The sequence below is a fragment of the Tenrec ecaudatus genome, chromosome 5, assembly GCF_050624435.1.
Source record: "Tenrec ecaudatus isolate mTenEca1 chromosome 5, mTenEca1.hap1, whole genome shotgun sequence".
Classification (NCBI taxonomy): domain Eukaryota; kingdom Metazoa; phylum Chordata; class Mammalia; order Afrosoricida; family Tenrecidae; genus Tenrec; species Tenrec ecaudatus.
Genome location: NC_134534.1, coordinates 91,409,916 through 91,423,346, shown reverse-complemented (window position 1 = coordinate 91,423,346; position 13,431 = coordinate 91,409,916). Strand labels below are relative to the sequence as shown.

The following is a 13,431-nucleotide window of genomic DNA, read 5'->3' as shown; positions in this document are numbered from 1 at the left end:
TTTGCTCCGCTGTCGTCTTGTCTTGCTTCCTGCGCACGGCTCCCGGTGTGGCGCGGAGTCAGCCGCTGCAAGGGGACTTGCCAGTCCCTCCGAGGACGAAAGCCCCTCTCCAGGCCAGGGCCGGGCGGGGCCCGCCGGGGGCGGGGCTGACGTCGGCGGCGGGCTCGCGTAGGGTCAGGATTCACAGCGCCAGGGCGTGGCCCCCGGCGGGGAGGGCGGGGCTGACGTCGGCGGCAGGTTCGCGTAGGGTCAGGTTTCACAGCGCCAAGGCGGGGCCCCCGGCGGGGAGGGCGGGGCTGACGTCGGCGGCGGGCTCGCGTAGGGTCAGGTTTCACAGCGCCAGGGCGGGGCCCCCGGCGGAATCCAGGCTCCTCGCTGGGGCAGGCCGGGCGTGGGTCCCAGGCAGCGCGCTAACCCACGCCGGCGGGTGCAGGCATTTGCAAGGCGCCTCCGCCCTCAGGGCAGATCATTCCTGGCCGCAGGTGACCGGGCCGGCGGAAGCGCGGGCACACAGTCCCTCCAGGAACGGCCGAGCTAGACAAAGCGGTTGCCGCCATGACAGGTCAGTGCGGACCGGGTCAGCGGCGTCAGCTCCCGGAGCTGCCCTGGAACCACTACGTGCACAGCCCGGGAAGGGCCGCGGAGGCTCGGAGGACGCGGCGCTTTCCGCTGCGGTCTGGTCTACGCGGCCGTTCATGCGCAGTAGCGGAAGGGAGCCCGAAGCAGCCCCGGCAGACCTGGCGGTGTGTGTGACCTTGGCCTCTGCCAAGTAGTACGACGATGACTGCATCTAAGTAGGATGTACTGTTACATCTAGGCCTACTGGATAAGGTGACAGCTGTGGCGAATCTGGCCCCTAACTGTCACTGTACCTGATTCTGGTCGTCATTGTTAACCCCATAGCCCTGGAGTTACTTCACACCCACTGAGCTTATGAGTAGCACAGAACCCCAGAGAGTTTCTAAGTCTGCCACATCCTTACTAGATCCGAACCACTGACCTTTTGTTTAATAGCGGAGCGCTTTAACTACAGGGCCACCAGGCCTCCTTTCATGAAGGGTTCCTTTTTCAGAGGGATTTTCTGTCTGTTGCCCTGGTTTCCAGGAGAGGGAGGGAGGGAGGCGGGAGTGGTGACTGAGGGCAGGGGAAGAATCCACCTTGGAGTTGGGAGTATCCGGAAGGTCTCCCTGGAGCTGCCCTGGGCACTGGAGGGCGGCAACGGCATGTTGACCTAAGGTTGATGCCTTGGAAATGCCTCAGTGGCGCCTACAGCAGCAGCAGTGTTTACAGGTGCAGAGTGTCACAGCCTTCCCTTGCTGAGCTGCTGATGGGTGCGAACTCCCTCCTCATTGGTTAGCCTCCAGTGCTTAATTTCGGTGTGACCAGGGTTCCTTCGAAAGTAGGAGGTGAACACTCACTGGGTTTCTGGAATGGTCACAGCTGTTAATGCTCACAGCCCCTAATGTTTGTTTACAGAGACGAAGCCCGGAGGAGTGGCGTGTTAGCCCCTCTGGCTCTCTGGACAACTCAGAAAGAGTGCCTACAGTCCCCCAAAGCTTTTGTGCTCCACTTGGACAGCCCCACTGCCCAGACTTCTTTTCCTGGATTGGTCTCTCCAGTCCAGCCATTCTCCACCGCCCTAGTGGCCCCAGTGACAGGCTCTATAGATCTGGAGAAGCCACATACTTTGGACATGTTATCAGGAGAGACCAGTCCTTGGGAAAGGAAACCATGCTTGGCAGAGGAGCAGGGGAAAAGAGGAAGACCCTTGACAGAATGGGCTGCAACAATGGGCTCCGAAGTAACCATTGGGAGGATGGCACAGGACCAGGCATCGTTTCATTCTGTTGTACAGAGTCACTGTGTGTCGGAGCACCCATTCAGTGACACCCGACAACAGCAGCCTTGATGGGAAGAGACCCCAACTGCCATCCCGCCCTTATCGCCACTCCTCTAAACTTCATTCGTGGCTGCTGATTCTGAGCAATTCCCTGTGCTGGGCACTTCCCATCCACATAATAGAAGGATGTGCCAAATAGTGTCTCTGTACAGTGAGGAAGCAAGGATTATATTGGGCGTAGCCCAAAGTCTTTAGCCGCTCAATATCTGAGCCAGGGCAGGGACCCTGACCCCAGCATCTGTGTCTGCCTTGGGCATGGCCCCGGTCCACAGTTCTTTGTGGCATATTAACTCAAGATGTGTGGTCCTCAGAGCCTCTGCTAATATCAGAGGTGACCCACTTCAGGGCGGGGTGGCATCCCCTTTCCTCCAGACATGGCTCAGAGTTCAGGATCTCAGCTCACTTGCAGCACTGGAGGTCACATCTGTTGTTGGGACAGAAGGACCTGTTGGATCCTTTGGAGACAGATCTGGGCTTCAGTGGCACCAAGGCCAGGGGAACTCAGGAATTGGGGGTCCACTGAGCTATGCAAGAGTTAGTTAGATGTTAAAAAGACAAGTTCTCAGCTGAGCCAGAGGGCAGGAAGTTGGGTAAGGGTGGGGAGCAGGGTGCAGGAGCACTGATGAGGCCAGGCTGCTTCAAGCCAGGTGTAAGTAGGTGGGGCCAGTGCCCCCAGAACCCAGAATGCCAGGTCGAGGGATTGGGTATAAGAAGAGGGATGGGCTTTGGAAACCTGATGGGGAGGTTTAACAAAGACACGAGGTTTGGGGCTAAAGTTTTACTGTCTTCATTAATCCTGTGAAACCCATTTCAGGACTTCTTTATCAAGTCCTGGACCTTTGGAGATTTATTTGTTTTTATTGTGCCTTTTTTAGTGCTCCTTCAGTGGCCCGTGTGTGCAGTTTGTGTGTACAACTCATGAATGTCAACGCATAGTAAATACCAGTCGCTGGATCTATGCTACGGACAGGGGACTCAGGCCAGTGACTCGCGAATATTAGCATCAAAGGCCCACCCTGCCAAGGCCTCAGGACTAGGGGAAAGGTTGCTGAAGATTACCACCTACTTTCCATTGACCTCCTGTCCTTGACACTGATTCATTCCCCCAAAACTTTAGTGTGTGCCCAGTCTTTTGCACACAGTGCAGTGCACACACTGAGGAGGCAGCATGCGGCAAGGCAGCTGTAGGTCCCCACCATCGGATAAGTCAGGGAGACAGCCATGGAATAGCTAGTGGCATAGCTTTGAAGACCGTAATTGGAGTCCCCTTGATTCTGCTGTGCATGAATCTCAACCTGGGATCCCCACTTCCTGGCTGGCTGGACTTGGGGGCCAGTCCTTACTTTGCATGTTTTACCTCAGTTTCTTGTCTGTGAAACGGGAGTAGTGGGGCACTGTGTTACAGAGATGTTGGAAGGGTGCGGTGCCGTGGGCGGGTTCATTCCTCTTTTGGGTCTTGGGCTTGTGGCACTGCCCAAACTGATAGATTGGGCTACAGTCTGCCCCCTGCTTGGTATATTTTGCATATCTTGTAGGGATTGGGTGTATTTACTATCCATCTAGAGGTTTTTAAATCCACTCAGTAAGATTAACTGATTTGTGGTCTGCTGGAGGGATTGGTTGATTCATGGTGGTGCTAGGAAGACCATGCCCTGGAATTGACAAGAAGATTGTTTAAATAATCACACAATCCCAAAGAGAATTTTAGAGAAGAGATGTAAGACAGAAACATAGAAGGAGTCTCCAAAAAGACTTGTATGATGGGCCAAGAGCTGTAGGACTGAAGATGGCCTAGGACCTCGCCAAGCACAGCAGAGAAACTATGCAGTCATGCAAGCGATAGGACCCGTGAGGCTGGCATACAGCAGTGGTGGGAGAGTTGGCCCATGGAGTAGAGCTGGGGCATCTCTGAACAAGAGATGTAAAGGGGAAGGAGCCACAACCCCGCACCTTGCAAATGGGCACATGAGCAGAGCGAGCAGTAGTGGAAGAGACAAACAGGTCTGCCTTTACTGAGTACTGTAGCCCGAAGGCCTAAAAGGGCTTAGCAGCAGAGGCGTGGAAGAGCCTGTGCAGACTGCTCAGTGGTGAGACAAAGCCAGTGAGGCCCAGCATCAGAGAGAAGCCTCAGCAGGATCCCCAGGCAGCATGGTGGTACCCAAAGGCACCCAGGCGTGCATAGCCCAGAAGGGTGTCCTGCTTGTGTGCATGGCTGAGAGCAGCTGAGAAAGCTGTTTTGGGTGTAAGCTATCATGATTGACAGATTGCATCCTATCTCCTGAATTGTTCTTGTTACTTGCAAGTTGGTCCTTATCTCAAGTTGTATCATTATCTTCCTAATAAATCACATGGCTGTGAGGATGGCCTGTGAGTTCTGTGGGGCCATTGCAAGGAGTTACTGAACCCAGCAGAGAGGTAGCGAGCACCGTGGTGGGGTGGCTGGTGTCAGAATGGTGAAACAATTTGACAGTGGAGGTATGTCTGACCTCATAGGATGCAGCTTTATGCTGATTCTGATTCTTAGCCCTTGGCATGTAGACCATTCCTGACCCTAGATTACTAAGGGTCAGGTTGATTCATGTGTGAGATCCTACAGAAGAATGCCTAGTATTTGGTACATACCTGGGTTGCATTTTTAATTTATTGTTTAATGAGAGAGGCAGCAGGCGCTGAAGCCAGAGACTGAAGATGGTCTGACTATATGACACTAAGGTCACTGGCTGTCCCAGTACTCCGCCTCCTTACTGTTAGGGGATGCTAACGAGAACGGTGTAAGCCGTTGGGAGGACCTGTGCACTATGAAGGCTCAGAGACCAGTGATGTTCTGTCCTGCTGGCATCAGATGGGTCTTCCTTAAAGGTAATAATGAGTCCCTTCTGAGCAGTTGGTGACAGCACCAGAGAAAGTCTGTCTGTCTGCCTCTCTCTTTTAGAGAAGACGTGAGATAGAGACATAGAAGGAGTCTCAAAAAGAATTGCAAGATGGGCCAAGAGCTGTAACACTGAAGATGGCATAGGACCTTGCCAAGTACAGAGCTCTCTCCTCTCTCTCTCTCACTCTTTCTCTCTCTCACATGTGCACGTGCGCGCTCATGCACACATCACAACAAAGGGTGAAGCAGAAGTTTGTTTAAGCACAGATAAATAGATATGCTTCAAAAATTAGACATGCCCCTTTCATGAGTTGGGAAGGACTCCAGGCTGGAGAAACATTGCTTACTTTTAAAGGCACAGTCAGAGAGTCGGAAATTGCAGCTCTGTAGATGGCCATACAATTTTCAAATTAGTTTGCTGGTCTGACCTTGGGTCTCCTGAACATTTCCCTTTTATGTCAGGCTACAGTTCCCTGTTAGGATCTTTACCTGGCCTGGTCTCAAGTTTAGGATGTTTGCCAGGCCTGGCCTTAAAGTTCACTGTTCCATTAGCAGTTAGATGTCCCTGTTCTGTCCTTATCCAGGGCCAGGTGTAAAAGGACCCCATGCCTATTAATAGGGGGGCAGACATCAATTGTGAACAGAGAACGCCCCCCCCCATTATCTTCTTGAGGGGTGTCATCTGTAGGGTAAGTGGGCATGCAGGCTTCAAAGAAAGGGAGTAGGTCCAAAATGCCAGAGTAAGCCCAGGCCGGACCCAGAAGGGAAGCGAGAGTTTCTGGAGCTGTCGCTTGATGCACTTGGAGCCGGGAAGGCAGGCCCAGGTTGGGTACCAAATGCTAAGATGTAAGTAATAGGAAAGGCAGGCTCAACAGCAGGAGACAGGCTTATTGGAGGAAATCTGCCAGAGGCCTTTGCCTGAGTCAAAAGACCCTCTCCATAGAGACGAGCAGGGTGGTACAGGATTAGTCACGGGGGTACATATGTGGGCGGGGCTGTGTGATTTGCCTAATTCCAGGAATCAGGTCATCTGCAGGCAGGTGTAGGTTACTGAACAAGCTATTTCTTCAGGTGGGTGTCTTTGCTGCCTGCAGAAGAAATCACCGAACAGGATGTTTCTGTGAGTCATTCTCCTTCAAAACTCAAGAAAAAAAAATTCAAGCCTCGAGTTGCAATATTGAAAGAATCTGTGGGCAAAGTATTGAATGATGCAGGAAACACCAAGAGACAATGGAAAAAATACATGCAGTCACTGCACCAAAAAGAGCTTGTCCACCTTCCACCATCTCAGGACATAGCACGTGAGCAACAACCCACAGCACTAAAGGAAGAAGGTCACGCTGCACTGAAAACATTAGCCAAAAACAAGGCTCCAGGAATTGATGCAATACCTACTGAAGCTGATGAAGTACTGGAAGCATTCACTCATCTCTGCCAGGAAATTTGGGAAACAGCTGCTTGACCAACTGACTCAAAGGAATCCGTATTTGAACCCACCCAAAGAAAGGTGGCCCCACAGAATGCTCAGCGCACAGAACACTGTCGTTAATACCGCAGGCAAGTGAAACTTTGCTGAAGCTCATCCAACAACAGTCGCAGCAGTACTTTGACAGAGGTTCGGGCCAGATTCAGCAGAGGACATGGAACAAGAGATAGAACTGTTGATGTCAGATGGGTCTTGGCTCAACGCAGAAAATGCCAGAGCGAAGTTTACTTGTGTTTTAGTGAATATACAAAGCACTCAACTGTGTGGCCCATCGCAAACTTTGGATAGCTTTGAGAAGAGTGGGAGTCCCAGACACGACGTCTTGTTCACGAGGAACCTACCACATGGATCAGGGGGCCATGGTACAAATTGAGAATACTGCACGGTTTAAAATCCGGAAAGGTGTGCATACGGTTGCATTCTCTCACCATACTTACTCCGTCTATATGCTGAGCATATCCTCAGAGAGGCTGGATTATATGCAGAAGACTGCAGCGTCAGAATTGGAGGAAGGCTTATAGATCACATCTGTGCTGTATGGCAGACATCATCCTGCCTGGGGGAAGTGAGGCTCACTTAAGCACTTGTTGCCCCCCTCTCTCCTCCCTGTCCTGGCTACTGCTGTTTCCAAATGGCGTTTTGGGGACTCCTCAGAAAAAGGGTACCTGGCTTCTTGGATTTTATTTCTTCTGATCAACCTTCCAGAGTAGAATTGCGGGACTAAGGGTGAAGCACTTCCTGGCCTGCTGCCTGGCTCCACATGCCCTGCGCAGGGCTCAGTCTGGTTCCTTCCATCTGTTCACCCTCCAGCTTTGGTGAGGGGTTGGAAGATGGGGGGATTATCCAACATGTGGGGTGCTCCACAGGCTGGGACCTAAAGCCATGGTAGTATATTCTCACACTCTCTTGGGGAGCAGGCGGGCCATGGTGTGCGGGCTTCACTATTGGCAACAGAACTGGCATTTTTGTGATGGGGGTGGTAGCACTCTATCTCATGCCATGCCGCCTACTCACACCTCATGTTTGCTGCCCCTGGGTTTCAGATCAGACCTACTGTGACCGCCTGGTCCAGGACACACCTTTCTTGACGGGCCATGGGCGCCTAAGTGAGCAGCAGGTGGACAAGATCATCCTGCAGCTGAACCGCTACTACCCACAGATTCTCACCAACCAAGAGGCTGAAAAGGTGCTGCGAAGTTGCGGGTGGGCTGGCCTGGGCTGCGTTTGACTTCCTTTCCTGTCTTCTCGGGCCTCTAGAGATGTAGGACTCCAGGTTGCCCTTAGGCCTGAAGAGCCAGCCTCATCCACAAGCTTTTATCTGTCAGTGGGACTGCTGGCCCTTCTCAAGTCGCCTTGAGTGTTGTGGGTGAGGATACATGACAGCATGGGATAGGTACTGAGCCTCTGGGCCTCAGTTTCCCCTTCTGCCAGTGGGAGGGATATTATCTGTTCACAGATTGTTAGAATTGTAAGCAGGGCTGCTAAACAGCCCTCAGCAGTGCCTCCAAGTTCACAGGTGATAGACACAGGGCCCATGTCTGCTTCCTGTGGGACTGTGCCCAGGGCCGGAGGGGAAGGGGACCCTATGGGAGGGCGTCCTCAAATCTGGCATTGGAAAGTACTGCAAGTGAGACCTCTGCACGCTCATGTCCACCCAGTGGCCTGGGACTGTCCCACATGGAGAGGTGGGTAGAGGGAGACCTTGGAGCCAAGGCTGGTGCCCAGGAAGGGCCAAAGGGACCCAAATATGCCATCCCCTACCCCCTTACCTCTGCTACCCCTTGTGCAGTTCTTCCCTTGCATCTTCCACAAGTTCAAAATGAGAGGTCCAAACGGTTGCTTTTGTCCTTGTTAATGCCATGTTGTACTTGCTCGGGCTGTAAGGTACCAGCCTTGTGCTGTGGGGCTCCAGCAGAGGCCCCAAGGTGGAAGATACTGGTGGTCCTACGTGGGCCCTCGTCTTGAAAGGGGCTGGTAACGTCTCTGTGCTTGTAGGGTGGTTGTGATGCTCAGGCAGCCTAAGACTCCGATGTACACTTGCTGAGAGTCACTGTCCCATCTCCCACCAGGTGTCCCCTTACGTGAATGCTGGTTGGCTTAAGAATGCTAGTTGGGACAGGAAACCCTTAGGCCCTTGGAGCCGGGTTGTTTGCTGCCCTTGGGTCCCCATCTAGGGTGTGTCTAAACGGGGATGGGCTCCAGACCATAGAACCGCACTGCCACCTTCTCTGTGTGCAGGGAGGGTGCCCGTGGGCACCTACTGTTGTGGCAGTTATACCATCCCGGGCCAAGGATAGAGATTGATCCTTCAAATGCAGAGAGCCCGGCGTCGAGCCCATATTCCCACTAGAGCAGTGGTTCTCAACCTTCCTAGAGCTGCAACCCTTGAATACAGTTCCTCATGTTGTGTGCCCCCCACAAACAACAAAATTATTTTCATCACTACTTCATAACTGTAATTTTGCTACTGTTATGAACTGGGTGACCCCTGTGAAAGGGTTGTTCACCCCCAAAGGGGTCGCGAACCACAGGCTGAGAACCGCCGCTCTAGGGGCGCATGTCCATGAGGGGCCTTGGGTTTCAGAGACCCTGGTGGGAAAGGTGGTGAGCACTGCCCCCCACTCCCTTCCCTGCCAGCTCAAACGTCATGCCAAGCAGGCCAGCTGATGGGCATGGAAAGGGCTGAGGCCAGCGTGGCCTTGTGGTCCAGGTCTACTTCTTAGCTGGGTGGCTGGAGTGACTCCCTTCATCTCTCAAGCCTCCAGTTTCTCCGTTGGAAGAGTGGTTAGGACACCACATGCAGTCTTCTCTGAGGCCTGGGACTGAGCACCCTGGTTGGAAGATACTTCCTGAATTTATGAAAATAGTGCAACAATTTTTAAATAGGTTCATATTCATATCTGAGTAGTATAATAGAAATTCTAATACATGTTCATTGTAAAAATATTTGAAAAGTGAACCTCCCCCTGGGCACCCCCTCCCCAGTACACGTTCCTTTGCTCGCAGGGAACCCATGGCAAGCAGGGGCTCCTGGCACACACCTCCCTTGTTCCTGCATGTTGTGACTCATACCAGCTAGCAGGCAGCAGTGCAGAACTGGGGGATGCCACCAGGTGGCAGAGCCGTCAGGGTCAGGGCCAAGCCCCGGTTCCGCAAAAACACCCAAAGACTTGTTTTCACTTCAGTTTTGATTTATCCGTAAGCACTTGAATCCGACTTTTGTACGACGGAAACCGCTGCAGTGTGTTTATGCCGTCCCCTGAGCTAGCACAGCCCCACCACCTAGGTTAGAGGGATGCTGCTTGCCAAATTCAACAGAGCACTTGCCACGGTGCCCCTGCCCACTGATCTCCTGATGGCCTCTCCAAGCTTCAGTTTCCTCATCATGGAGTGGGCAGGGCGTGGGTAGCCATGATCCTAAAACCATGCCGCCGAGCTCAGGCATTGTGGGCGCTGAGTAAATGGATTGTTGGGGTGCACTGGAAGTCATGCATCTCCACCCAGGAGGAGGCTGAGGCTGGGGACAGACATGGAGAGTAGGGGTGACCATCCCCAGTTTCTCTCAGCCCTGCCCGCTGCTGGCCCCATTGGCTTGACCCTCTCCCCCCAGTTCCGGAACCCCAAGGCAGCTCTACGTATACGGCTGTGCAACCTCCTGAGCCACCTGCAACGGAGCAGTGAGCGGGACTGCCAGGAATTCTACCGTGCCCTGTACATCCATGCCCAGCCCCTGCACAGCTGCCTGCCTAGCCGGTACACCCTACGTAAGTCCCTGCACTCAGGACGCCCGCGCAGCACGGTGCCCCCCACATCCCTGGGCTACCTCTTCCAGCCCTGGCAGCGGAAAGGAAGGGGGCTCCTGTGTGTGCACGGCACATCGGACTCCGAGCCTCCCCCCGCCCCCCCCTGCGCGACTCTTCCTCAGATATCACTGCTGTTGACCAGGTCTCACGTGTCTGCCCAGAAAGAGTGTTGCCTCATCCATGTCTTTAGCTGGCTCTCTCGTACACAAAGGGTAGCATCCCATGTGCAGTTTGGACCTTTCCTCTAATAGACTGGAGCAATCCCGCTCTTTTCCCCACTGCCTAGCACTCGATGGGGATGTCCAGATCTCTCTGTAACTTGTCCCTAGGGAAGGCGGGCACTGGGCTTCTTCCACTGACACGCCCATCACGTGTGAATATGTCTATAGGCAGTGGGGTCACTGACTTGGTGTCATCCAGTGCAGGAACTTAGGACATCCTCCTCCTGTGGACAGGGCTTGCCGGTGAATCCCCACGCCTCCCTTCTCCTCATTCAGGGCTGAGCACACCCTCTGTGGCCTGGCTCTGTGCAGCTCTCTCCCTTTCCCCTCGGCCAAGGTGGAAAGCTTTTCCTCTGTCCGGTGGCAGGCACCTGCGTGGGCCATCAGCACTAAAGAAGGGATGAGGAGGGAGGTTACTGCACTGGGTGACAGCTGACACCAGCCCTATGACCTCATTGCTTGGTGGCCCCTTCTGCAGCGCCAGCCTGACCCCCACTGCTGCTGAGGACTCATTTTAGCGTCAGAGCCTCTGAGAGGTCCAGGGAGGCGTGGTCTCCACACACACATTCTTCCTGTATCCCCTGGTCGATGCCACCGTCTAGAGAACAAATTCTCAGGTGGGAAAGGCCAGGTCAATGGGTGTGTGTGCTGTTGGTCTCGGGCTACTTGCTGGAGGGGCCACCACCATGCTGGTGCCTGGCTACCAGGCACGTCCCAGGACCCCTGCTCTGCCCTCCTGGTTGGGGGGTCCTGTGGTCCTTCGACCCTCATAGGGCACACAGAGAAGGGTAGCTTGGCTGGGTAACACCAAGAACCCTGTCTTCCTTGTGCGAACCCAGGCGGGGCTATGCTGTGGTGCAGTGTGTCGCTTAAGGCAACGGAGTTTGCCCTGGGTTTCAGACCGCGGGGACAAGCTCCTTCCCCATCAAGGCGTAAAACGCACCTCTGCTTAAAGGAAGCGCCTTTCTTGGGTCCCAGGTGCCCTTGAGTTGGTCCAGCTTGTTGCTCAACATCCTGCCATTTACTAATCCCCTCCCTTTCCTAACAGCCATGTGGGAAGGAAGCACCTTTGCCCCAAGGCTGTCCCCCACACCTCCAAGTGTAGGCTGTGAAGGCAGCTGGGATGCTAGCACCAGGTGGACTCCTGGCACGTGCTGGTTGTGCTGCGTTGTGGTCACACTGTATAATGGCCCCTCTTATGGTTTGGGCAGAGGAGAAAGTGCTCCTAGACCAAGCACCTGGTCTTCCACCTAGAGACAACCGGAGCATGGGTCCAGGACAGGGGCCATCAGCCGCCTGCGTGCTTGATGCGCACCTACCCATAGAGGCATGGGTTGGTGCTGTGTGTTGTTTCCCTGGACCCAGCAGTCTTCCAACTTCACATGCCTGTCTCAGGCCTTTGGATGTTCCCTTTGGGCAATGGCTGAGGGTGTGGGGCCCACCATTCTCCCCGGCTCACCCCACAACTAACCTGCTCTGTGATTTTGTTTCTAGAAAACTCAGATGGCACAGATCTAGACACAGGCACGGAGAGATGGGAGCTGAGTGACAGGGGTAACACCTCCATCCCACCATCTCTCTGCCTCCTTCTCTCTCCCACTCTCTCTCCCTCTCTCGCAGTACCTGACCCCAGCACCAGTTCCTTTCCAGCTCTGTTCCTAGCTTTCTGTTGATGAACAGACTCCTTCTAAAGTGCTTGCTGCCAAGCCTCCAGGCATTTTCTCAGGCTTGGCATCCCTGCCCTGGCTGTCCTCCCCTGCTGCCTGGACTGGGCTCTGTTGACCCCCAGACATCCTGCTTCCTAGCACAGAGAACACCTGCCAGTGCAGCCCATATGCAGCCTCAGGACCCCACTCATGCATGCCTGTTTTTCTGCAGGACCCCTGGGCTTCCTGGTCTGCCTTAGTGTGGCTGCAGGACTGGCCCTGTTCATGTACTGCTGCCCTCCAGGTGAGTCCTGCCAGGGGATCCCTCTAGTAGGTCCCTCCAGGTGTCCTCATGACAGACCAGCATGCCCCAGTACTCTGCCCGTTGCCCAGCCAAGGAGACTGGTGAGAGGGTCCCGGACCCCAGGCCTTGCCTCACTGGCTCTGTGTATGGGCCCTAAGCCTAGCCACACCTGAGAATATCGTGCCCTTGAGGACACAGGCCTGGCAACTCTGAAACCCTCACCAGACAGGCCTGCTACTAGTATAGCCACCCATGTCCCAGGGGGAGACCCATTTCCTCATGGCCAGTCTGGGCTGGATTTCCACCACTCCTTAGTTTACAGAGGAGAGTTTGCACCCACTGACCCTAGAAGGAATATGTGCGTATGTCCTGGGTGCTAGCAGGTGTGGTCCTTCGCAGTCCCTTGCAGGTGGCTAATGCAGAAATTCTCAGATAGGTTTGAGAGTCATGCTTGTTGTTTTACCGAAAACCATGGGCAGTGCCACTGAGGACCTGCAGAAAGCTCCCAGGGGCTGAAGCCCTTCTCGGGCACAGGCGGGGGGAGGGTGTCTTCGGTGAAAGATCTGATCTGTGGGCCTCACTCCTGTCTCTCATTGCCTCCTTTGCACCTACCATGCTTCCAGACCTCAAGGTCCTGCCCAGATCCCGGCGTGTCCTCGGCTTCTCTCCTGTCATCATTGAGAGGCATGTCAGCCGCTATCTGCTGACCTTCCTGGCAGGTGACTTGTGAAGTCCCTGGCATGGCCTCGAACACTGGGCCCCTCCAACTGCTCAACCCAGAGGTGCCCACCAACCAACTACCTGGCCTGTTGGAGCTGCCCCGCTGCTGAGACCGTCCTCTGCCAGTCTGCTGCCCACCCACCAAGCGGATGAGAGTTTCTTTTCTAAAGGCTGTAATGATCGTTTCTGTGACTCACTTCGACCTTGTCGTATGAAAGAACTGCATTGCTATTAAATGTCTGAGACTCCTCTGTGTAGTGGCCTGTGTTTCCCCTCCAGAGATGGTCCCAGGGACTCTGACTCTGGCTACCCTCTGGCCTTACTCTCCCACCCTCTGCGAGGGAGCCTGGGCTTGTCCACACTCCTCCCCTCCCAGGATCAAGTCCATAGTCCACTCTAGCCACTGCCCTTCCTCACACCACTCCATGCTCGGGCACCAGTTCTTCTCAGCCAGGGTGCCCCACGACACCGCTGCCCAC

General features: G+C 54.3%; 1 protein-coding gene across 1 annotated transcript; it reads left to right on the top strand.

Moving 5' to 3' along the window:
- Window positions 1–341: 341 nt before the first annotated feature.
- CARD19 (caspase recruitment domain family member 19) lies at window positions 342–13,205 on the top strand. Its single transcript, XM_075549743.1, has 6 exons — window positions 342–562; window positions 7,302–7,444; window positions 9,869–10,022; window positions 11,777–11,836; window positions 12,161–12,232; window positions 12,856–13,205. The coding sequence occupies exons 1-6, from the start codon at window positions 556–558 to the stop codon at window positions 12,960–12,962; spliced, it is 543 nt and encodes a 180-aa protein (XP_075405858.1). The 5' UTR covers window positions 342–555; the 3' UTR covers window positions 12,963–13,205.
- Window positions 13,206–13,431: the final 226 nt, after the last annotated feature.

Bases quoted from the DNA above. Each gene is read 5' to 3' on its own strand.
- CARD19 (XM_075549743.1), top strand. The intron at 11,837-12,160 runs GTAACACCTCCA...GTTTTTCTGCAG, and splicing joins ATGGGAGCTGAGTGACAGGG to GACCCCTGGGCTTCCTGGTC. The intron at 12,233-12,855 runs GTGAGTCCTGCC...CCATGCTTCCAG, and splicing joins CATGTACTGCTGCCCTCCAG to ACCTCAAGGTCCTGCCCAGA.